General features: G+C 42.9%; 3 protein-coding genes across 9 annotated transcripts in view; 2 read left to right on the top strand and 1 right to left on the bottom strand.

Annotated features, from left to right (window-relative positions):
* The first annotated feature begins 1223 nt into the window (after positions 1-1223).
* ebpl (EBP like) lies at positions 1224-7493 on the top strand. The gene is made up of 4 exons (XM_061225824.1): positions 1224-1488; positions 4435-4504; positions 5682-5820; positions 6525-7493. The coding sequence occupies exons 1-4, from the start codon at positions 1303-1305 to the stop codon at positions 6766-6768; spliced, it is 639 nt and encodes a 212-aa protein (XP_061081808.1). The 5' UTR covers positions 1224-1302; the 3' UTR covers positions 6769-7493.
* Positions 7494-10559: 3066 nt separating this feature from the next.
* On the bottom strand, positions 10560-13377 carry arl11 (ADP-ribosylation factor-like 11). The gene is made up of 2 exons (XM_061225825.1): positions 13005-13377; positions 10560-12060 (listed from the first exon to the last, which is right to left on the bottom strand). Exon 2 carries the CDS (start codon positions 11704-11706, stop codon positions 11173-11175), a length of 534 nt encoding a protein of 177 aa, XP_061081809.1. The 5' UTR covers positions 11707-12060; positions 13005-13377; the 3' UTR covers positions 10560-11172.
* A 2037-nt stretch (positions 13378-15414) lies between these two features.
* rcbtb1 (regulator of chromosome condensation (RCC1) and BTB (POZ) domain containing protein 1) overlaps positions 15415-24080 on the top strand; it is a 16727-nt gene continuing 8061 nt past the window's right edge. Inside the window, exons 1-8 of one of the 7 annotated variants that reach the window (XM_061225818.1) lie at positions 15415-15898; positions 17453-17799; positions 18002-18152; positions 19492-19658; positions 19839-19997; positions 20096-20203; positions 22195-22337; positions 22783-22976. In XM_061225818.1, coding sequence (XP_061081802.1) covers positions 17674-17799; positions 18002-18152; positions 19492-19658; positions 19839-19997; positions 20096-20203; positions 22195-22337; positions 22783-22976 — 1048 coding nt within the window. In that variant the 5' untranslated portion in view covers positions 15415-15898; positions 17453-17673. Of the gene's footprint in view, positions 15899-15954; positions 17122-17449; positions 17800-18001; positions 18153-19491; positions 19659-19838; positions 19998-20095; positions 20204-22194; positions 22338-22782; positions 22977-24080 lie in introns of those variants that run through there. The other 6 variants (XM_061225817.1, XM_061225822.1, XM_061225823.1 and 3 more) reach the window with 6 other exon arrangements.

Below are 24080 nucleotides of genomic sequence, written 5' to 3'. Positions count from 1 at the left end.
GTGTTTAAACGGTTAGTGATGCAGTCGTGTTTAAATTGTTTGTCGTGCACAGTCGTAAGTTTAAATTGTTTGTGCTATACAGTCGTGTGTGTGTATACGGTTTGTCCTGCACAGTGGTGTTTACAACTGTTAGTGATGCAGTCGTGTTTAAATTGTTTTTCGTGCGCAGTCGTAAGTTTAAATTCTTTGTCCTATACAGTCGTGTGTGTATACGGTTTGTCCTGCGCATTCGTGCGTTTAAACGGTTTGTGCTGCACCTTCCTTTCTCATTGGTCTCTTCAGCGATCATTGCTGTGGTGCCACTTCATCATGTCTCAAAATGTGGTCTCCTGGATCTGTCCTTTATCCATGGTCTCTTTTGCTCCATGTAATTTGTTACAGTGCACTGCACTCCCACTGCACAGTTTTGTGTTAAAATGTCTGACCTCTTTTTGTGCGTTATCTCCTGTGGTGTAAACATACTGTGTGTTCCATAGAGTAGAAATTGAGTGATTATAGCTATGTAATTCTCAAGGATTCCCAAATATCTCCTCAGCCAGATTTGGAATTAAGGTCAAACCATGGTGTACCAACTCATTGAGATGATTGAATCATGCTGTCCAGGGTCCTGAAAGCAGATCAGATCAGCTCAGCAATGCTTTGATCCAGGCATGGCCAGACATCTGATTAGCATTTGTGTTACGTGTGCCTTGCCGCTTCTTTGCAGTGCTGATGTTGGGAAGAGGGAGGAACTCTGGAAAGCAAGTGAGTTCAAACTTCAGAGCATGTGCACACAGGTCAGTGGCGTTGATGTGGTCATTGTATCTGTTAAAATGAGTGTGCATGAATGGTTCTGTAGAATTCATGTGTCGGTGCTTGCCACGTGGACTGCTTTATTTATCGTTCCCAATATGAAGATACCAATATTGCAGTTCTTTTTAGTGGTGAAATATTTTTGATTGTGCCAGGTTCCGCGCATTAACGTGTTTCGATTGGGTACAGTCCTTGAGCGAATGGGACCGGAACTATTGGTTGACAAAAAACAAAAGTTGAAAAAAACCATCCCTTCGTCTTCGCTGTTGATTATGTAAGCAAACAAAGTGGTCTCTTAACAGCGCGTGCAACACATTAACTCCGACGCGCTCCACCCCCTTTCTCGCGTGGCAGGGCGTGAAAGTGGAGAGATGTGGTCGGGCGCCAATGGGCGACTGTTAAACTGACGCTGGGCGGGGCCATAAACGCAATCTGGGGCGAAATTGCCACTTTGTCTGCACTGGGTTAAGTTAACGTTGCTGGGAATTCTTTGCTTGCTAAAAAAGCAGAATGTCTGCAGCGTCGGAGACACCGGCTGCTTTGTTTACATCTACAACCGTATATTCTCTAATCGCTTGCGCTGCACAGTTCACGGTGGGCTACTTACTCGCGCTGCTATGGGGCAGAAAATGTACAGGAACGGACAGATGGGTGCTAGTCTGGCTGTTTTATGATTCCATTGTCCACATTACATTGGTAAGTTCTGGGTCGTAAAGTGTGTCCATGACACCTGCCAAATGTGCGTCTTGCGTGTAAGAAGTCGAATCCCATGCCTCTTCAGTCTCTTACTCAAACGTAAACACGACGCAGATCAATAATTATGTGCAAATACTAACGTAGACACGCGCTGTTCAATTACTTCCAGGTCCGCTTTGGTTTTTGTGTGTCTCTAATTCCTTCCGTTTTCATAACTTGCTACGAGACATGTACGCGATCCGCGTCTCAGCGTACAGTGACAAGGTACAGTGCTCCCCTCTGGAGAGAGATCATGCTGCATTCCAGACAACTCGGAAGTCGAGTTTTTCGAAGCAGTTATCTGACGTCACACAACGATGACCGCAACCGCCGCACGTCGTAAACGGTAAACAAACTACTAAATGGCAATGTAAAGCATTTTTCCTGCATGAGATAAAATTAAAACTTAGAATCAAGGTTATTTGCGTTACTGTCACCTTCCTGTCAGCTTTGACCAGTCTGGCCATTCTCCTCTGACGTCTCTCATTAACAAGGCGTTTTTGTCTGCAGAACTGCTGCTCATTGGATTTTTTTGTTCGTTTTTTTTGCACCATTCTTTGCAAACTCTAGAGACTAGTGGATGTGAAAATCCCAGGAGATCAGCAGTTTCTGAGATACTCAAACTACTCTGTCTGCCACCAACAATCATTCCACGGTCAATGTCACTTAGGTCACATTTTTCCCCATTCTGAGGGTTGATGTGAACATTAACTGAAGCTCCTGACCTGTATCTACATTGTATTGTATTGATTGTATTCATTGCACTGCTGCCACACTGGCTGATTAGATTATCGCATTAATAAGTACGTGTCATAAAGTACAAATGTTCCTAATAAAGTGCTCGGTGAGTGTTTCCAGTGTTATTGGTTAGCTTGTACGGACAAATGATCTCTGAAAGTTATCTTCTCTGCACAAAACTTATTTGGGAAAATGTAAAAACTACCAACAAACATTTGGACTGACTTTTCCAGATTGGCTACCAATGTAGCTAGACGGGAGCACATCTACCGAGTAGAATATTCTGCCGGAGGGTCAGTGCAGAATGCGGACAGTTCATGTGATTAAATACTTGCCACATACACCCCACCAGTTTTTCACGGTCAGCAAAGTTTTTTGTTTACGCTAGGCATTGTGCACCTGGAATGTTTAAAGGTTGGAAATTAGACATTTTACTAGGCCTATTTACGATGTGTGCATCAGACAACTGCTTCTCCTGAAGTGGGAATAGGCCATTTTAGGGAGTGCTGGCCGCCTTCCTGTAGCTTGGTTTGGAGTTGATTCATCCCAGAAAATGGATGATTTCCAAGCACAAAACCCTGGTTCAGACGCAAATAAAGCTTGCATTGTTTTTCTGCTCTGTCTCTAAGACGGAACAACCATATTTGTAATTTAATTCCTTCTGACGAGCACCAAAGAAAGCTGTGGATAAGGGCTATGAGGAGAGATGAAGCAAGAGATGGATTTGTAGTGAAAAAAGGCAGGTGGCAGGATTGCCTGTGCAATGGTTATTTATATCTAGTAACATAGCTGCTGCTAGTTGTACAAAATCATGTATAAACCGTTGATTGTGTTGTCATAGGCTAGAACACTCGTATGTAATGACAGTTAAATGATTACATATCATGAAAGAACAGCTTTAATATCTCAGATTTCACTGACTCGCAATATGCTACAAATGCTAGCTAATGTTACCACAGCTATGGTGATACACAGTTCCATCCAAAAGTATTGGAACAGCAAGGCCAATTCCTTTGTTTTTCCAATACAATGAATACATTTGGGGTTGTCTTAGAACATGACACCTTTGGTATCAGACCACCCAAATTTTTGGTGAGCAAAAGTATTGGAACAGACACGATTTAAGTAAATGAAAGAAATTACACTTAATATTTGGTAGCAGATCCCTTGCCTGCAATAACTGCATCAAGCCTACGACCCAATGACATCACCAAACTGTTGCATTCATCTTTTGTGATGCTTTTCCAGGCTTTTACTGCAGCCTCTTTCAGTTGTTGTTTTTTTATTCGGGGGGGGTGGGGGTTCCTTTCAATCCCCTCTTCAGGAGGTGAAATGCATGTTCAATTCGGTTAAGGTCGAGTCATTGACTTGGCCAGGCTAAAACCTATCACTTTTTTTCCCAAATGAAGTCCTTTGTTGTGTTGCCAGTGTGTTTTGGGTCATTGTCTTGCTGCATGATAAACTTCCTCCCAATTGTTGGGACGCATTTCTCCGTAAGTTGGCAGACAGGATGTTTTTGTAGACTTCTGAATTCACAAACCAATTTTACATTTGAGACTGGGTTATTGCAAAAAATACACAAGCATGTTGGACACATTTTTGCTCTTTACATATTTGTACAAAAGGAAAAATATGCATTTACAAATATGTATGCATTTTTACAAATCAGTGCTCATCAGGGCAACATGGCTCAGGCAGTAAGAGCAGTCGTCTGGCAGTCGGAGGGTTGCCGGTTTGATCCCCGCCCGGGCTGTGTCGAAGTGTCCCTGAGCAAGACACCTAACCCCCAAATGCTCCTGACGAGCTGGTCGGCGCCTTGCATGGCAGCCAATTGCCGTCGGTGTGTGAGTGTGTGAAGCATCAATTGTACAGGACTGTGGATAAAGGCGCTAAATAAATTACCATTTAAATGGAAATTCAAATAACACAATTTGATAAGATATTTATTTTTGCAAAACTGTTTTACAAAGTAAAACGGTATTATGTTGACCTTCAAGGACAGGTCGGGTTGCATAAAAGTTCTGTAAGCTGACCTGACGTTTTTATTATTTTTAATGAATCCCTGAGTCCCCACAGGATGTGTGAGCATGTTACATAGTCTATAGTTGTGTTTTCACTGCAGGTTTGCTAAATTAACTGATATGAGGTTTTGTCTTTTTTCCCATCAAGGAGGGTCCGTTTGTTTACATGTCACTATATGGAACTGTGGCCACCTCAGACAACATCTGTGCTGAACTGTGTAAGTGCCTGCTTGTTGCTTGTTTTAGCTTTGTTTACTTTATAACAAATTGTCCAATGTCAAGTATATGTTTATTTTGGGCCTATATATTTGGTTTTATATAAATATTTATAATTATATAAATCAATTTTATGAAGACAGGAAATAATTGAAGGTTTATGTTTATGAAGAGAGGAAATAAATGAAGGTTTATGTTTGAACTGGTTGATCAAAATCTGATCGTAGCTAGTGGTGTAATGACACCTTGTGGCCGTAAAATGGTAGTGCTACAATGGCTCCTTCAAACCTGTGGAGTTTGGATTGTGTAAGTTCTGCATGTCACAGCAGGGAGGTTCACTCAGTGAGCACTTACAACAGTGGTGTACAGAAGATCATCTCTGAACACACATCCATCCATCCATCCATTATCTGAACCCGCTTATCCTGATCAGGGTCGCAGGGGGGCTGGAGCCTATCCCAGCATACCATTGGGCGAAAGGCAGGAATACACCCTGGACAGGTCGCCAGTCCATCGCAGGGCACACACACCATTCACTCACACACTCATGCCTACGGGCAATTTAGACTCTCCAATCAGCCTAACGTGCGTGTCTTTGGACTGTGGGAGGAAACCGGAGTACCCGGAGGAAACCCACGCAGACACGGGGAGAACATGCAAACTCCGCACAGAGAGGCCCCGGCCGACGGGGATTCGAACCCAGGACCTCCTTGCTGTGAGGCGGCAGTGCTACCCACTGCACCATCCGTGCCACCTCTCTGAACACACAGTGCATCATAATTTTAAGTGGATAGGCTACAGCAGTAGAGGTGGAAAAAAAAGAAGTCTAAAATACCTAATAAAGTGCTCGGTGAGTGTTTAATATAAAGAGAAATGTTCAGGTTCAGGCTTGTTCAGGCTTTGATCAACCTCTGGAGCAGTTTAGCTCTGCAGCGTAGTGACTTAGTCCGATCAGAGGGACTTTTGAAATACCAGAAATTCCGGACTAAACACAAAGTCAACTGGCTACCCTACTTAGTCTACTTTGTGATATAGGCCCCAGGTTTCTGAGGAGAGTGTGTTTGTCTACACCCGAAGAGAGCTGTTGCAGCTATGAGCAAGAATGTACAAGTAGGTGTAGAAAACAGGAGGCAAACTTTATAAAATATTGTTGTTTTGATTGTTGTGTTATGCTTGTAGGGAAGGAATATGGAAAGGCAGACGCACGCTGGCTACACTCGGACCCCACTATAGTCTCCCTGGAGTTGCTCACTGTTGTCCTGGACAGCTGCCTGGCTCTAGTCCTTGTTTATGCTATTCTCAAGGATAAATACTACAGGTAACCCCACATTACTCATTCCTGTGATTACCAGGGCTGCATGCAAGAGGACAAAAGCTACATAAACGGATTTACAATATGTATCCACACTGTCCTGAATGTATCCACAGTGGCCTGAATATAACCACACTGGACTGAGTGTCAAGCTGCAGGTGATGTTAAGATGGCTTGTGATTGAGTTGTGAATCACGCTTCTGGTTACACCATAGTGCCCCTGGCACAGCTACTTAAATGTATTTCGGATGTAAAATGTTGTTAATGCTTTCGGTGAACATATCAGGTCAGGTCAAAGTTTTGCAAAGCCTTTTGCATCTTGAATGCACCGCAAATGGAACAATGAGTTGTGATGCAACATGATTGGTTCAAAAACTATTTTTTCCCCAGAAGCACATGTAGTGGATGGTGAACCGCTTGGCCACATGACTGCAGCATGGAAAAAAACAGAACATGCCATATTATGCAATTTCCACTTTCATAGCTTGAATACAGATGTGAGCTGTAGTAATGGGAGACTGGCGTCAGGAATTCCGTTATTAGTGGAGCTACCCTGAGTTGCTAGATCCTGGCTGGTTTGAACCAGTAAAGACTTTACAGTTCACAACAAAAACGCTTCAGGAAGCCCCACACTGCTTGGGTATGCAGCATCATGGGATAACCTTTGACCCTTATTTCCTGCTTATGTAAAATCCGTTCCCTTTCTGCAGGCACTTTGTCCAGATCACACTGTGTGTGTGCGAGCTGTACGGAGGCTGGATGACATTCTGCCCAGAGTGGCTGCTTGGGAGCCCCAGTCTCCACACCGCAAACTGGCTGTACCTCTGGGTGTACCTGGTCTTCTTCAACGGTGTGTGGGTCGTGGTACCTGGACTGCTGCTGTGGCAGTCCTGGCTGTCACTCAAGAGAAGTCACCAGGCTCAGCCAAGCATGTGTGAGAAGAAGGCGCAGTAGACAGAGGGCTCATTCCAATTGCTCATTTTATCCATTCCCTGTCTCCGCGGTCCTCAACTGACTCAGAAATCGATTAAGGTCCACCGTTATCCGTTAACACTCTATGGGATAAATGAGGCACTAATACTATATAATACTCCTTTGTATAGTAAATATGATCATATGATCAAATGTTTCGGTATCCAGAAGAAGTAATGGAGACAATGGCATGCTTTAAAACACATGGTACAAGGGTGTCTTGGTAACACAAATTGTGTTGAAAAAAATATGTTTTTTTTAAGAGATGAATATTTGCTACATTTACTACTGGCACTGCTATCGGGCCGTTCCGTGTCAACTGAAATTAAGTGCACCACAGCATCTTTTCAATTTCTTAATTTCTTTTGTGTGGCGGTAGGCAATGATGAGTTGAGTTGAAATTGAGTTTCATACGCTGCTTCGTTTTTGTGCTAGAGACTGGCAAGAAATTCGTTTCGCAATGTTTCAAGTGGCCTACAAGCAAACTACCAAATAATTTGATATTCTGTATCTTGGGAATTCTTAGTGTGAAAGCAAAGCAAATCTTGTCAAAAAACATTGATCTCTTTTTTTTTTCCCAAATATTAAAAGTGTTATTTTCAAGGGGTCATATCTCAAAAACTGAACACATTTTAATGTTTTTGTTGGTCTTTTGAGAGACCATACTCCAATAAAATTTTCTAATAAATCAGGTGATTAACAACAAAGATATAGCTTGTTAAGTTATTTACCCATAAATTGACACCCTCAAAATGGGGCATTAGAAGTATGCCACCATCCTCAATTTTGGGTATGTTGGAAGGTTCATTCAAGATCTTTAATGAAAGAAATTGTTAGGTATAGGTATAAGACCTTGGTGGCTGAGGTACTCTGCAAGCAAGGGACAAATAAAATTCAAGTGAAAAAATTCTTCCTAATCTGTACAGAATTCCTCCTTTGCCAAATTCCATTTGTGACCTCTTGTTCCACTAACCGAACTCACCCTGAAGAATCGCCTATCGCCTTTTAGATTAGTAAATCTCCTTTTACTAAGCTTCAAGAGTTTAAGAAGAGTTTAGGTCTATCCTCATAACTCTTATCTTTCATACATAGAATCAATCTGGTTGCTCTTCTCTGAACCTTTTCCAGTTTATATCTTTCTTATAGTGCGTCCCCAGAACTGTAAACAGTACTCCAAGTGCGGTCTCACAAGAGTATTGCATAAGGTGAGTATAACTTTCTTAGACTTATACTCAATATTCTTGGCTATGTATCCTAGCTTCCTGTTGGCCTTTCTTTCTTTTTTTTTACTGCTACCACACATTGACTAGAACCTAAAAGGCTTTGGTCAAATATTACTCCACTTTTGTACCACCCATAAAATAATCCTGCCTTATGTTTTTGATTTTTTACATGTAGAACTTTACATTTAGTTGTATTGAATTTCATTTGCCAGGTTTCCACCCACTTCTCGATTCTGTTTCAGTCTTCCTAGATTACTTTAATAGAGTCCATACTGTTAGCCAAACCTCCTAGTTTTGTATAATCTTTCTTACAGTGGTCATTTATATAAAATTCATGTTGTTGAATATGAATTGTTATATTGTGTTTGGAGTACAAAACCAATTAAAGGTACAGTAGGTACATAAGATTTTTGTGTTAAAACATTGTCACAAGACCATTGTACAGTGGGCTCAAGAATTATTGGCACCCCTCACCAGCAATGCACAAACAAGGCTTAAAAAAATAATAATAATATAATTATAAAGGTAATACACCAACATGTGCCAAATACTGTACTGTACTGTACAACCAAAATCATAACAATCATTTAATAAAAAATAAATTTCAACAAAATCAAGGTTTCTGAATTATTGGCACCCTTCACCTAGTACACCTCTGGCAAGGATAACAGCATGGAGTCTCTTGCTGTAATTTTTGACAAGATTAAGGAACACATTTGGAGGGATTTTGGACCATTCCTCTTTGCATATCCTTTCAAGATCCTTCACGTTCTTGGGTTTGTGCTTATCAACTGACCTCTTCAACTCAGCCCACAGGTTTTCGATTGGATTGAGGTCTGGTGACTGAGATGGCCATTGCAGAACGTTGATTTTGTTGTCACAGAACCATTTCTGTGTGGATCTTGAGGTGTGTTTTGGGTCATTGTCTTGTTGGAAAGTCCACCTACGACCAAGTCCCAGACTTCTGGCAGAGGGAACCAGATTTTCAGCCAAGATTGCCTGATACTTGCTGGAATTCATTATGCCATCAATCCTAACCAGTGCCCCTGGACCTCTGGAATTAAAACAGCCCCAAAACATGACTGACCCACCACCATATTTCACTGTGGGTATGAGGTTCTTCTCCTTGTATGCATCTTTGTTCCTACGCCAAACATACCGATGCTGTATCTGACCAAAACGTTCAATTTTGGTCTCATCTGACCAGAGAACCTTGTTCCAGTCATAATGTAAATGACGTTTGGCAAACTCCAAGTGCTTTCTTCTGTGTCTTGTGGTCAGGCTTTCTTCTGGCAACCCTTCCAATGAGGCTGTGGTTATGGAGGTGGCGTCTGATGGTGCTTTTTGAAACCTGGTGACCCCAAGATGCCACCAAGGCCTGCAATTATTTCACTGTGATCCTTGGGGATTTTGTAGCTTCTCTCACCATTCTCCTCAGTATCCTGGGGGTCAGGATGCAGTTGCGTCCTCTACCCATGAGATTTTCAACAGTTCCATATCTTTTGAACTTTTTTATAATTGCTCTGACAGTGCTCAGTGGTATATTCAATCGTTTGTGAATTTTCTTGTAGCCATTACCACGTTTATGAAGGTCTACGACCATCTGCCTCTTTTGAACTGCCAATTATTTTGTTTTCTTCATGGTGTTGGATGACAAAGGGATATTGCATGTGTGTTACCTCATTTTTATACCCTAGTGAAACAGGAAGTGATGTAATCACTCAATACAGTTCCTTAACACATAGATAAACTTAAATAAGTGGAATTTAATACCTGGTTTAATTTTGGTAGGTGTTTACAATAATCTTTAAGGGTGCCAATAATTGTGAAACATTGATTTGGAGGAAATTGATTTTTAATTAAATGAGTAAATGATTGTTGTTGGTTCCATTGAAACATTAATATAGCACAGTATTTATCACATGTTGGTATTTTGAGTTTGTCTATAAATATATTGTTTAGAATTCTTTTGAGTATTGTTTGTTCATTTTCTGTCAGGGGTGCCAATAATTTTTGAGCCCACTGTAAATCCCTTCCTATCATTGAAAAAGTCTAACTGACATGATGACTCACCCTCTGCCTGTGTTTATGGTCCTTAAATTCGGGTTCAAAATATACAGTAGACGGCCTGACACTCCAAACGTATAACTGTTAATAATTCAAGCTCAATCGAAAATTGGTTGTAATTGCCACAGCCAATGGCATTTTGACATCAGCTCGTTTACAGAGAAGGGGGAGGGATAAACAGTGTTGTGGTTTGAAGGGGTTTGTTGTTGCTATTCCTGTCTTGACTGTTAGAAGTCCGAAATTACTTATTGTACCTTTAAATAAAATAAAAATAAACATTGTGATTATATTCTGACTACTTAATAGGTGAATAAATGAATTTATTTTCCTTTAAGTATTTGTACTTTTTTGGGGGAAAATTACCCATTATGGGATATTTCAAAATGACAATTAAAAAATAAAATAAAATAAAAATAAAACTTGGTTAAACTTGGAAATTAGCATGCGAGTGGGTAAGATAAATAAAAGTTCACGAAAAGCATCAACTGTTTAAACCTTTTATTCTCAATTTTTCAGAATGTTGGATGCCTATCACTGAAATCCTGAGCATCAAGAGTGGGGCTAATGCTTTTTAACTTTAAATTTTTCAGACTAGAAATTACCGTACACACACGCTGTTACATTCTGCCGTGTAATTGTGTCACATGTGAGTCACAAACCGAAACCAGCATTGCATACTTGTCTACATACAGGTACAGTGATGGTTGCATACAGAAAAGTTGGGCAACAAAAAAACAGAATAAGCTACAACTTTACAACTTTTACATGTCAACCCATTTATCACTGGAGTACTAGAAAATGTTTTACAATTAGTACAGTAGTACAGTTGTAAATGATATGCTCTTGGTTCATTAGCATCAAGAGCCTTTTCTCTTGACACCAATCTCAATATCAATTTGATGAAAATGGCTGCACTGCAACTTGAATTGAATGACCGGCTGCTCAGCTTCTTGGTGGTGTTTGATTAGTCTGGCTCCTCAGTGCTGCTGTTTAATTAGTTTGGATCAGTGAAATGGTGTTTGATTAGTTGGGCTCCTCAGTGGTGGTCTGTGATTAGTTTGGTTCCTCAGTGTTGGTGAGTGATTAGTTGGGCTCCTCAATGGTGGTGTTTGATTAGTTTGGTCACAGACAGGAAGGCCTGCTGAAGCCCCAGGCCTGAGTAGCCACTACATGCTTGGATCTGCCAGTCCCGATCCTTGCTGTTCGGCAGATCTAGCTGGGTGGACACCTCGCGGATGGTCATGGAGTTAGGGAGGTCCTTCTTATTGACCAGCACCATTAGAGGGACCCCCTTCAGGGCCTCCTCTTTCAGAACCTTCCGCAGGGCCTTGTGTGCCTCCCCCAGACGGGCACGGTCCACGCCGTCCACCACAAACACCAGTGCCTTGCAGTCGTCCAGGTAGTACTTCCAGTTGGACCGCATCTCACTCTGGCCCCCCACGTCCCAGACCGTCAGAGCCAAGCCATTTTCCAGGTCCAGCGTTCCCACATTGAAGCCCACAGTCGGGGAGGTGTCCATCCTGCGCTTGCACTGGAGCCTAGAGAGGAGTGTTGACTTCCCTGCCCCATCCAGTCCCATCAAGACCACCTGAGGTGGCTTCTGGTTTTGTTTTGATAAGATCTTTCCCATGACCGTCTTCGCTCACTCTTTAGAGCAGCTCCTTGGTGTAAGCAGTGTGCCTCCAGGCCTGGCAGCTCCAATCTGCAGCCGCTGAATGAAGGGTCACCGGCTTGGTCTTTCCCTGACAGCTCAGTCTTTTACAAGAAAGGGGCACTGACCTGCGCTTGCCAGACAAGTTCCCCGCCCCCCACCCGGGTGCGTGCTGCCTGTTCTACTCACAGGAGGAGAACACGTGCTTTTGTGAAGTTTGATTAAATTAAAAAATGGATTTAAATTTGTTTAAGCTTCCCGTGTGCAGCAGGGAGTGTGCTACAGTGGAGGCGGCAGGTGAGCCCTGGAGACCCGGAGAGGAATAATAGAAACCTGCAGGGACACAGTCACGTGACAGTTGTCAAACAGGCTCCTCCACATATTTGCATGGGAGTGCTGTTACAGACATGTTTGGTCCTGTTAATACATCCACCCTCCCTCCCTGTGATTTCTAATTGTAAACAGAATTAAGACTTTGATTAGAGCCTGTGATTTTACCTTTTTCTAATTTGGGAGTGTGAAATGTTTTTTGGTCTCATTGGCGGCATTCTCATTGTTACTAGTGTTGAATTTATTACTTTTAAAATTAGTTTTCCTTCCTGACTCTGGCAAACAGCTAACAATGACTTCCTCTCTTGGATCACACCTTAGCAGTGGGCGATAATGTTTCTTCTGCCTTTGCTGTTATTTAAGTATTCAGCTTGGAGCCGTCAATGTATAGTGAGTGGAAGTTTCTTTGTATGTATGTATGTATGTATGTATGTATGCGTGTGTGTGTGTGTGTGTGTTTTTGTCTTTTTTGCAACTGTGAAGATCCGCCATGTGAGTTTGGAACAGGGGAATTTAAAAATCAAGAAAACAGTTTTGTTTTTGGTAGTCTACGTGCCTAGCCTACCCTACGCAATCCGCCTCGTTTATTTAGCTAGATTAACAAATTTGCTGAGTAATAAAGAATATGTAACCCATAATGACAGAGATGATCATGACCAAGAGATAACTATACGTGAGATTGCAGTAAAAAGATGGCAGTAATCAGAATAATACGCCTATAGCGAAAGAAATCACAAAGCTTTCTGAATTCCATCTCACTTTCTAACGTTTCCTTATCACAATGTAGGCTAATTAATTACAACGTCACTGAATTTAGTCAAAACGATTTCAGGTGCGAAAGGGCTTTAATTCAGGATAGCAAACGAGTGACATTCGCATTTTATGTAATCATGAATGTGTACAGGAAAATGCTGCACAAGTTGCAAAGAACAATAATGCATTCTCACCCTGCTTTCAAGAGATGTCGGGTAGTTAGAGGACATCAAAACTCGGCCATCTGACTCGTTGACGCTCACTTGCTTTGCGGACGCACAACTGAAAGAAGTTATGTGTGGTTGCTTGTTTGTTCCTGTGAGACGGTTTGCATTCTGGGCTAGCAATCGACTAGCTGGTTATAGCAAGCAGCCCGTGGTTATTTCTGGGGGTGAAAAATCAAAATACAAACAGAAAATGTAATGCTGCTGTTAGGTCTCAGGTAATGTCTGAGTGTTTTAAAGTGTAGCTATGATTCACGTATGGCTTTATTATATAAAGTGTTCCCACTGTGATCACGCCATCCGCATTTAACGTAGGTCAAACTAACCGAACTTAAAAATGTTGATGCGCATCTACATTGCGCTCTGCGGTAAATCGTGCTTTGAGGAATAAGAACCTTGAATACTCCAAAATGGTAATTCTGTTTAATGGATCGCTGTTTCCATAAATTTCGATTTTTATTTCGGCTAATTCCATAAAAATCAAAAGTCGGCTCGAACTGTTTTCAACATTCCACTATATACATAAAGACCACCTTCGATACGTATCCGTGCTATCGATTCGGTGGTTTTTACAGTGGGTATTTAGAATTATGAGAAAGCAAACTCCAAAATATTCTATTGTATTGAACTATTCAATTTAATAATCCATAAAAAAATTAAATCAAACGGTTTTCAGGAAACACCATGATATTCGCGAAGATATATGGGTGAACACGACATTGATTATGTCCTTATTTTGTACTGTAGATTGTACTGTACATTCCCCTCCAAAGGTATTGGAACAACAAGATCAAGTTTTTTTTACATGAGATGAAAGATCTGAATTTCAACTTTTATTTCCTGGTATTTTTTTAAATCTAGATTTGTTAAACCACTTAGGACAGGGCTGCCCAATCCAGTTCCTGGAGATCTACCATCCTCTATGTTTTCACTTCAACCCTAATGTGACACACCTGATTCTACTAATTAGGAGCTCAACAAGCTGGTGAATATGATGTGCTTTATTAGGGTTGGAATGAAAACCTACAGGACGGTTGATCTCCAGAAATGGGGTTGGGCAGCCCTGCTAAACAATAAGGCCTGCTGTCCAACCTTTTACGGGAATTTCCTTACCCAGTAAATATTCAGCAGTATAAAATTATTATTATTATTATTATTATTATTATTATTATTTTATTATTATTATTATTGTTGTCATAATCATAATCCTCATTGTTATAATTATCTGTGTGAATTGTCCAAACATTAGGATTAAAAGGTCCAATCACAGTCCCTGCTAAAATATAAATATGAATCAGTAATTGTAATCTTACTTATTTTGACAGTCAATCAGAGATCATTTATACCGGGGCTGCCCAACCCCATTTCTGGAGATCTACGTTTTGTATCAGACCACCAATTTTTAGGTGAGAAAAAGTATTGGACCACGTGACTGACAGGTGTTTCTTGTTGCCCAGATGTGTCCTGTTAGATTGACTGGTTAAACAACAAATAGTTCTGAATGTATACTCTTGGTTTTAGCCCTGGGTTTTGCCTGCGAAGACTGCATTTGTGTTAGAAAAGATAAACTAACATGAAGATGAGAGAGCTGTCGTTGGGAGAAAAGCAAACCATTTTGAAGCTTAGAAAAGAGGGGAAATCGATCAGACCCATTGCACAAGCATTGGGGATAGCTTGTACAACAACTTGGAATGTCCTGAAAAAGAAAGAAAGCGTACTGAGAAACAGACACTGCACAATTGATGGGAGCAATAGTCTTGTATTGACAAGCACTGTCTTTTCATCACACCTTGCTGACCCTTGTCAACATGGTACACACAGTTTCCTTTTGGGGGTCTGCAGAGAGGCACACTTATGTAAAATGCCCTACGTAGGAATAGATCCCATGCATTTAGAAATATAGCAGGTGGTTTTTATAAATAAATAATGAATACCAGTAAGTACCAAGATATTTACATAACAAAACAATGCCCCCCCCCCCCCCCCCCCCCACTCCCATTGAGATTACAATATATATTTCCATTTTTATTTAAAATTAAACTTTTGAATGCAATTGACTTATGATTATCTGCTTATATAAGTACACATCATATAATTAAATGTCGAGTGTTTATATACAAGTTTATACAGTTTAAAGCGTTTAATCATGGAAAATTGTTGTGGCTGATCGGTGTATATGGGTCGTTCGCCAGTCGCGGGGCTCCTCTGGGCTTTGGCCTAACTCAATCAAGTGAAGCAGTGAGTCGTTCGAAAGAGTCGCTCTTTTGACTGAACGAAAGTAAACGGTAAAAAGAATCGCATCGCACACCAGTAGCTGGCATGCGCAGTAACGTTTGTGTTTTCCAGCGGCCAATAACGGCAGCGACAAGTAGTTGAAGACATTAGCTAGCTAACGTTGAAGTACTCAATAATTGTGACTTATAGTTATCAAATTTACCTTTAGCTATTACTGGTTAACAAAGCAGGTTGCATAATCTATTTTAGCTGACATTACTTTATGCTCAGAGTTGCTCACTTATGACCGGCGGTAGTCTGATTAGAAGCAGTAGTTTTTGTTGGATTATCAAAACAATTATGGGTTGTGTGCAATTGTAAAACCTAAACAAACATAATCTGTGAGCAATCTGAATTATTTTGTCTATCTAGAAATTACTGTTTTGGTAAAATTCGATTGACTTCCGTTCATTCAGTGAGCGACTGTTGTCTGTCTAAAGGCGAGTACCACCAATGCGGACGTTTCAGACCCGAAGAGCGCCCTCTCGCTCCGCCTCTTCCTCTCTGACGCAATGTATCAACAAGATCGCGAGCGGGCTGGCGGGCAGGCAGTGTTTTCCACTCGTTGTCATATGTCACATTTGTGATAGGTGAGCTTTTGGATATTCCGTTTTTTTTTTATACAAGAATATGTAAATAGAATATTCTAGTCTGGTGCCGATTTAGCGTAGTTAGAGGTCAGAGAAGTGCTGTGCCAGTATTAAGCATTAGCCTTTGGAGATGCGATGGCCATTGTCTGCCTTTGCTAGATAGCGCTGGCTGGGTCGCATTCGTCCCGTTTGGTTGTTGCTAGCTCGGTGAAGCCACACTTCTGCTGTGGCAGCTAGCTTTATCAGGTAGCCAAAACCAGCCGAAGTGCCTTGGATTTTGAAATAGTTGCATTTGAGCCAAGATAGCAGTCGATTCGTCATGGGCGCTGGCTCTGTAGACTAGCTCGGGATATTCTAGAAACATGTTGTCATGGCCAGCTAACTTATCTGTGTTGATTGTTCAGAGATTTCTAGCAATGACAGGTCAGCAAATCCCTCTGAAGTGACGTCGTTCTATTTGTTCTCCGTTTTTAAATTTAAAAGGTAGCTAGCTACGGTTGCTCGTGCTGTCAGCGACACAGTTTTAATCACAAAAAATAACTTGATTGCGAACAAAATACAATTAACATGGGTAGCTCTCGTTTGCACATGCTATTGTCAACATAGCACTATCTAGATTAACGATTGGGCGTGCTAACTAGATATCGGTTATAGCTATTGGTGAACAGTATGTTTTTTAAAGCGAACAGTCAGTTTGTGAGAATAGTTTACGATGCAAATAAATACGGAGTTTGTTTGCCTGTAAAATGCATTGATTGTAACCCTGGTGGAAAAATCCAGCTGTTTCCATCTTGAAATTATCAGTTACCAGCCGTTTCAAAAGCTAACTTTCAGCAGGGAAATGGCTAGCTACCATCGTTACAGTAGTTATATGCTAACTAGTAAGACAAACATTTCAAAGCCATTAACCGTTTAAGTAGCTGACGTCTTATCCAATGAGCCTAAGCGTAGTCAGCCCGCGTGGGACTTACCTGCAAATACATTAGTCACGTGCGAAACGGCCATCTGTTTACAAGTTATAGCACAGCTTGCAGCTTCTGGATAAGTCCTGAAGTAAGAGATGCTGGAGGAATATTGATCGGGGAAAGATAACTTTATACCGGTCAAGATAACTTAGAAAACGAGCTTGTAACTACACAGATTTGAGCGAGAGCGTTTTGTGCTGTGGAAGTGTAACCTACGCTTTCAGGGGACACTCCTGGTCAAAGCGGGTAGGAATGCAGGTGTGTGTGCTGTGGAAGACCGCAGTGGTATCTTGTTATTTATAAATGGCTATCGGATGGTCACTGTAAATTAACATTTGGACGTTTTCTCGGGAGCAGTGGGATAGCTTTTCTGTGCCAGTTGCTATGGATAGATTTCTACCGAGAAACATGTTCTGCTAGCCCATTTTCCCATTGCTCACAAAAGAGCTTGCTGTTCCTGGCTGTGTTTAAATTGTTTATTATGATCAACTCCTGGGATTGGAACCAAGTTCTGTTTGCAGGTGCATGATTGCGTGCCTTTTTAACAGTGCTTTCTCTCTTTGGCATGGCTCCTGGGGTGCAACAGTAGCAGCGGCATCTGCCCCCTGTCCTCCAATCTGCCCCCTGTCCTCCAATCTGCCCCCTGTCCTCCAATCTGCCCCCTGTCCTCCAGTCTGCCCCCTGCCTCCAGCCCTACAGCAGTAAACTCCACCACCAGCCCCAACCCCAACCCCAGCCCCAACCCCACCCTCAGCCCAGCCAGTCCCAGCCCCGAGCCAGTTCTGTTGGCCACCAGTGAGAGGCTGGGCCATGGTGGATGTGAGCAAATGGCCCCTCTTCACCCTGCTGGGGCCCCAGGAGATTGCCTCCATCCGGCAGGCTTGCATCTTCGGCACATCTGCTAACGAGGCCGTCTACATCACCCATGACCATGAGGTGAGGGGCGGGGATGCGTCTGCCTGCATCTTCCACCGGGCTCACCTCAGCTCGCCTGACGGCACACCTTGGGCAATGCCCGACGTTTATTTGGGAGATGGGTCATTTTTGTATTTTCTATTTTGTTAGAAGATGTAATAAAAATAACAGCGATGATGCTAATTTCCCTGGTTCTTGGGTCGGGTTGGGCCCCCCCTGGCAGGTGTTCGTGTTTGGGCTGAACTGCAGTAACTGCCTGGGCACAGGGGACAACCAGAGCACCATCGCGCCCAAGAAGCTGGACGTGCTGTGCGGGAGGAAGGTTGTGAGCCTGAGCTACGGCAGCGGGCCCCACATCCTACTGGCGACTGAAGGTGCGCGTCCTCCTTTCTATTCCGTTCAGTAGGATCAGTGAATTAGTCAGGAGGAACAATTCCTGCTGTATCTACTGCATATCTGGCAGCAGCATGATGGTTTGAGGTTCATTTGATGACTTAAAGCCATTTAGCCAACTGATATGTTCCATACTGTATCAGCATAATTTACAGGTGAATCTAGTCCCAACTCCCCACTTTTGAGCGGGGGCGTACCATGGCTCTGACTTCTAATGCTTGTTTGCAGTTCTATTTCAATTATCACTCAGTGGCTAAGCAGTCTTTGAAAACCAATACATGCAGCCAATGCGCATCAATCACCTTTCAACACTGTTGCCCTGGATTTGCAAGCAGGCAGGGACACAGAGCTCAGCACGTCCCCATGATCCAGAAGCCATTTGATGCGAGTGGGCAGAAGTGCCAGAAGCTGCAGCAATAACTGGAGAAAGTGGAGCAGCACTCAGTTTCAGTTTTGGCACAATGGCAAACATTCCAATACTTTTGGAGGGGACTGTACGTACTTGTGGGAGGGAAAAACCTAGAAATTGAACTCTCTGTTTGTGTATGTACAAAGCTAAAACTGGAACAAATTAATCGAAAACCTTGTACCGATCAGTTTGTTGGGGGTGTGATTGCCTATGTTTCAGCGGTGTCTCCAAAATATGTGTTCTTAGTTTTTGCTCAGTCTCAGGAAAAAGAGCTTCAGTTTTGTTCTCATGGGAGCCAGTGAGAAAAGCAGTTGTTCTAAATCTTGGATTAGGGTTTAAGGAATCGGAAGCGCTTCCGTATTGCATTCCAAACAGCTTTCTCTCAAGTTGCACATTTAGAAAAAGAGCATAATGAGGTTAACACCGCTTTGTTAAGTGTACTTAGGCCAACTGATATTGTGATCTTGTAAGGTCAAAAAATGACTTTGTTTCTTGTCCACTGAATCTTCTGCTGGGCTGGTCCTTATAGCTAACCAGCTAGTTTAATCTCTTCAATTTTGCTGCAGGTGCCCTTTGTTGGACCTAATAAATGAGCAGTTCTTGTAATGCTGTAATTTCCCAGTCAATGTGTGCTGCATGTATGAGTAAATGTGTGTGTGTGTGTGTGTGTGTGTGTGTGTGCTGCATATATAAGTCCTTGTGTGTGTGTGCTGTATTGTGGGACCTTAAGTATTCATAACCAAAGTTTCAGCTCTCGGTTTCAAATCCCTGGTGTGGTACTGACACTTCACTTTTCTCAGTAAACTAACTAAATGTGACTTGCTTCAGTTAATCCCGTGCTGAGTGGGCTGAGTCCCGTGCTGAGTGGGCTGAGTCCCGTGCTGAGTGGTAAAATGTCTTCTGTCCTGCAGAGGGGGAGCTGTATGCCTGGGGACACAATGGCTACAGTCAGCTGGGCAACGGGTCCACCAATCAGGGAGTGTCGCCTGTCGTCGTTTCAGCCAACCTCATGAATAAGAAGGTGGTGGGCGTGGCTTGCGGATCCCACCATTCCATGGCACTGACGTATGAGGGAGAGGTGAGGGGCAGGGGCAGGGGCGGGGGCGGGGGCTGTGGGGAGTTGTGAGGTAAATGGGGCGGTGTGGTGGTGTACATGCGTGTATACACTGTGCAGTCTTAAGTGTTTGTTGCCTTGGTTTTTAATTTTAGCATATGTCGTTGTCCCAAACGTTATGGAGACTCCTGTGTGTTTTTGCAGGTGTACGCCTGGGGCTATAACAACTGCGGCCAGGTAGGCTCAGGGTCCACGGCCAACCAGCCCGCCCCGCGGAAGGTCTCCAACTGCCTGCAGAACAAGGCGGTGGTCAGCATCGCCTGTGGGCAGACCTCCTCCATGGCTGTGGTGGACAACGGGGAGGTGTGTGGAGGGGTCTGTCCGTCTGTCCGCTCTGTCTGTACGTCCATCTGTCTGTGGCCGTCCTGCACGGTGAAGTGTACCATGCCGCTCTGTTTCAGGTCTATGGGTGGGGCTACAATGGTAACGGACAGCTCGGACTGGGCAACAACGGGAACCAGCTGATCCCATGTCGCCTGACGGCTCTCCAAGGATTATGTGTGCTCCAGGTGAGGAGAGGACCCTGCCCCTTCCCTGGAAAACGAATTCTTCCCATGCACCATGATCCCATGGAGTGCCATGCAGCTTAGTTAATTTAAGAAGCGAAGCTAGCATGTTTGTGTTGGAAACCTTTTTTTTTTTTCTCTTAATTAATTTGAGCCACTGACAAAGGCACATTGCTTTGTGTGATAATTATCTCACATGGTCCAATGCTTCGCAATCACAAACCAAAAACGTCCTCTGAATGTGCTTTAGAGGGCATCTTTAAGTCAAGGGAAGTCCCATAGATTTGTATAGCACCTATGACATTGACATGTGCAGAGAGGTAAAAAGATACCCATGCGTACATATAAAAAAAGTTTATTACGATTAAAAATAATTTTAAAACACACATCTAGCCTGAAGAGCAATAGAAAATAGTAAACGTCTGTTCTCTGTCAAAAATATACTATTTTAGTTTGGACTTGAAAACTAGCCACAGTCTCCGTGATCTGAACCTCAATTCGAAGTTTGTTCCAAAGCAGTGGGCCTCTATACGAAACTCCTTTTCCACCGACAACTTTCTGTATTCCTGGAACCACAAGGCTGCCGGAGTTCTGTGAGCGCAGTGTGTGATGAGGCTCATATGGGATCATAAGATCATAAGATCGCCCTCTTGGGCTTTAAAAATGCGGAGAAGTACTTGTATCACTGCGCTTTTCAACAGGTAGTCAGTGCAGAGAGGCCAGCACTGGGGTAATATGGGTTTCTAATCCCGGCAAGTAATGAACTCAGCATCATGGGTGCAGGATAGAGGACAACATGATAACATTCCTGTCTGTCTCTCAAAGGCAATGCTCAGACTAGTTATCTGACAGATCTGTGAAATAGGATCTGAACCATGACACTGCCCCATCTCTAGACACTATTCTCATGTAGACAGAGCTGGTTTACTACAGATTTCTCTTGATAGCTCAGACAAAACGCCAGCCACCTTAAATTACTTTGATACACATCCAATCATCTAATTCTAAAGGAACAAAGGATGAAAACTGCTCTGAATGTTGAGACCTGGCCTCCTCAGCACAGAGCATGTGACTGAAAGAAGTTAAGAGATCCTTTGTTTGCTCTCTAATCTTTGCCTCAAAAAAAGTGATAAAATCATCACCACTCTATCAATCGATGGAATTCTGGATTTGGTTTGTGATTGTCTTTTGGTTAATTTGTCAACTAAACTAAAGAGGAATCTTTAGTTTATTATTCATTATTTGTATTGTCCTCAATGAGGCAGGACAATCTTCATTTGAACATTGGGATTCAGGGATGTTCTGATGAAGGAAGGCCTGTGACAGTGTAATAACAGGAGCATGTGTAGGGAAGTGGTTGAGTGTGATGAGCAGAGCCTGCCTAATGAAATAATTCTACTGACTACAATGAATATCTCTCTCTCTCTCTCTCTCTCTCTCTCTCTCTCTCGCTCTCTCTCGCTCTCTCTCTCTCTCTCTCTCTCTCTCTCTCTCTCGCTCGCTCTCTCCCTCTCTCTCTCTCTCGCTCTCGCTCTCTCTCTCTCTCTCTCCCTCTCTCTCTCCATCTCTCTCTCTCTCTCTCTCTCTCTCTCGCTCTCTCTCGCTCTCTCTCTCTCTCTCTCTCTCTCTCTCTCTCTCTCGCTCGCTCTCTCCCTCTCTCTCTCTCTCGCTCTCGCTCTCTCTCTCTCTCTCTCCCTCTCTCTCTCCATCTCTCTCTCTCTCTTTCTCTCTCTCGCTCTCGCTCTCTCTCGCTCTCTCTCTCTCTCTCGCGTGCGCGCAGATTCCAATTGCTTATTTTATCCTGGGAAATTGATCGAGGTCCACCACCTTTAAGAACATGTTCATTGAACTTCAAACTAACTTTGTTGGAGCTAGGAATGATGAAAGAAACTATTGGAGCAATTGGAAATTGTGTTCTTGTTCTCTCCTTCATATTCTCTCTCTCTTTGTGTCTGTGTCTGGATGGTGTAATGGCTGTGTTCTGCCTCTTGCAGATTGCCTCAGGCTACGCTCACTCACTAGCACTAACAGACGAGGGCTTGCTGTACGCCTGGGGGGCTAACACCTATGGGCAGCTGGGCACGGGCAACAAAAGCAACCAGCTCAGTCCCGTTCAGATCATGCCAGAGAAGGAGAGGTAAGTTGTCACTGCCATGGCGATTGTCATGGTGACCAGCTGAGATGGTTGAGCAACATGGTTACAGAACCAAAGGCAACTCCTCTGCAGCCTGTTGCAGCAGTATTACATTAACTATGTCTATCTTGTCTATGAGCATTCAATTGAATTAAGTTCTCATTGAGAGGAGAGTCTTATCCCACCCCCGTAGACTTTAGATTTTGCACTTTAAAATTTCACATACCCTGCTTCAGAATCATCTTGTATTGCAAATATTTAGATTTATTTATATTTTTTATTCATTCTACTTTATTTTATATCTATGTTTCTGTTTTTAGTATTCTTTATGTTGTCTGCATGCACCCACAAACCACAGCAAATTCCTTGTATGTGAAAACTACTTGGCGAATAAAGTGATTCTGATTCTGATTCTGATTCTGGAAATTCTGGATGCGGTCCCTCCCAGCAGGATCGTGGAGATCGCTGCCTGCCACTCCACCCACACGTCCGCGGCCAAGACGCAGAGCGGCCAGGTGTACATGTGGGGCCAGTGCCGGGGGCAGTCCGTCGTGCTGCCCCACCTCACGCACTTCGCCTGCACCGACGACGTCTTCGCCTGCTTCGCCACCCCCTCCGTCATGTGGCGGCTGCTGTCCATGGGTGAGGCTCCTTGTCCTGTAAAAAAAACAAACCCAATATTTGTATTTTTTGGATTCCATGCAGATGGCAAGCGACTTCGGCTCGGATCTTCTCTGATTCTGGCCTGGAGTCAGTCGGTACCGGCACAGATCAGGTCCGGAGTCAGTCGGTACCGGCACAGATCAGGTCCGGAGTCAGTCGGTACCGGCACAGATCAGGTCCGGAGTCTATCCAGGCAGCTGGATGATGGATGGTACACAAAAGCCATCTGCTTAGTAGCCTAAATCACACACATCAGCTATGAATAGCATTAATAGACATTTTATCTTCCACAGCTTCATTTCAGCTTCACATTATAGCCTTTATAATTACCTTAGCTTAAGTGTTCTGTGCAGGGTATAGTGTAACAGTCTAACAACTATGTGATATAATGCACAACAAAAGCACAATGACACATCAATAGATGAAGGAAAATGATAGCAATCCTCTAAACGCAAGTTAAGAATATACCAACGTGCAAGATTACAGTGCAGGTTGAGAAGGAACAGGCTACAGTGACAATGGCTGGACCTCCCTTACAACGGTGGCATAGGTTATATGACTCTAACATGTTGATGGATGGATAATTAAAACCACTGTGCTGCAAACTCACAGCATAGATGAGAGGCACACAGTTGAAAACACAGCAGCTTATCTTAGAAAACTACAATCAGAACCGTTGCTTGTATTTCCAATGTCTTTGAGAGACTAAATGTACTGTGCAACTGGGGATTCATTTGGGGACCCAGTGGATGGCGATTGCCGTACCCCACCCTGTTGATGGGTCGTAGTAATGTGCAGTTGTGCAATGTGCAGTATCTTCTTAATACTGAGGGGCTGTAAGGTGTCCTGCACCTGAAATACTCATTACTTGTAACATTAAGGTTTTTTGTCTTAATTTTCATAATTGTTCCCACCCAGGGATTAAATTATGGAGTCCTTGTGTTTAATTCGGAGATATTGCATGCTTTCAGGGGCAATTTAAGCGTGAGTGAAGCAAATTGTATTGATTTCAAGTTCTGTACTGTCATTGAATGAGAATTTACTCTCGAACATGATAATTGTGCAAAAGTATTTAATGATGCA

Source organism: Conger conger, chromosome 17, assembly GCF_963514075.1.
Source record: "Conger conger chromosome 17, fConCon1.1, whole genome shotgun sequence".
NCBI classification, from domain to species: domain Eukaryota; kingdom Metazoa; phylum Chordata; class Actinopteri; order Anguilliformes; family Congridae; genus Conger; species Conger conger.
The sequence above is the reverse complement of the archived record's forward strand: the minus strand, read 5'-3'. Positions and strand labels throughout refer to the sequence as shown.

What these genes read in the sequence shown, in the direction of transcription:
- ebpl (XM_061225824.1), top strand. Translation starts at nt 1,303, where the DNA reads ATGTCTGCAGCGTCGGAGACACCGGCTGCTTTGTTTACATCTACAACC. An exon ending in CCATTGTCCACATTACATTG is followed by an intron (nt 1,489 to 4,434) that starts GTAAGTTCTGGG and finishes TTTCCCATCAAG; the next exon opens with GAGGGTCCGTTTGTTTACAT. An exon ending in CTCAAGGATAAATACTACAG is followed by an intron (nt 5,821 to 6,524) that starts GTAACCCCACAT and finishes CCCTTTCTGCAG; the next exon opens with GCACTTTGTCCAGATCACAC.
- arl11 (XM_061225825.1), bottom strand. Translation starts at nt 11,706, where the DNA reads ATGGGAAAGATCTTATCAAAACAAAACCAGAAGCCACCTCAGGTGGTC.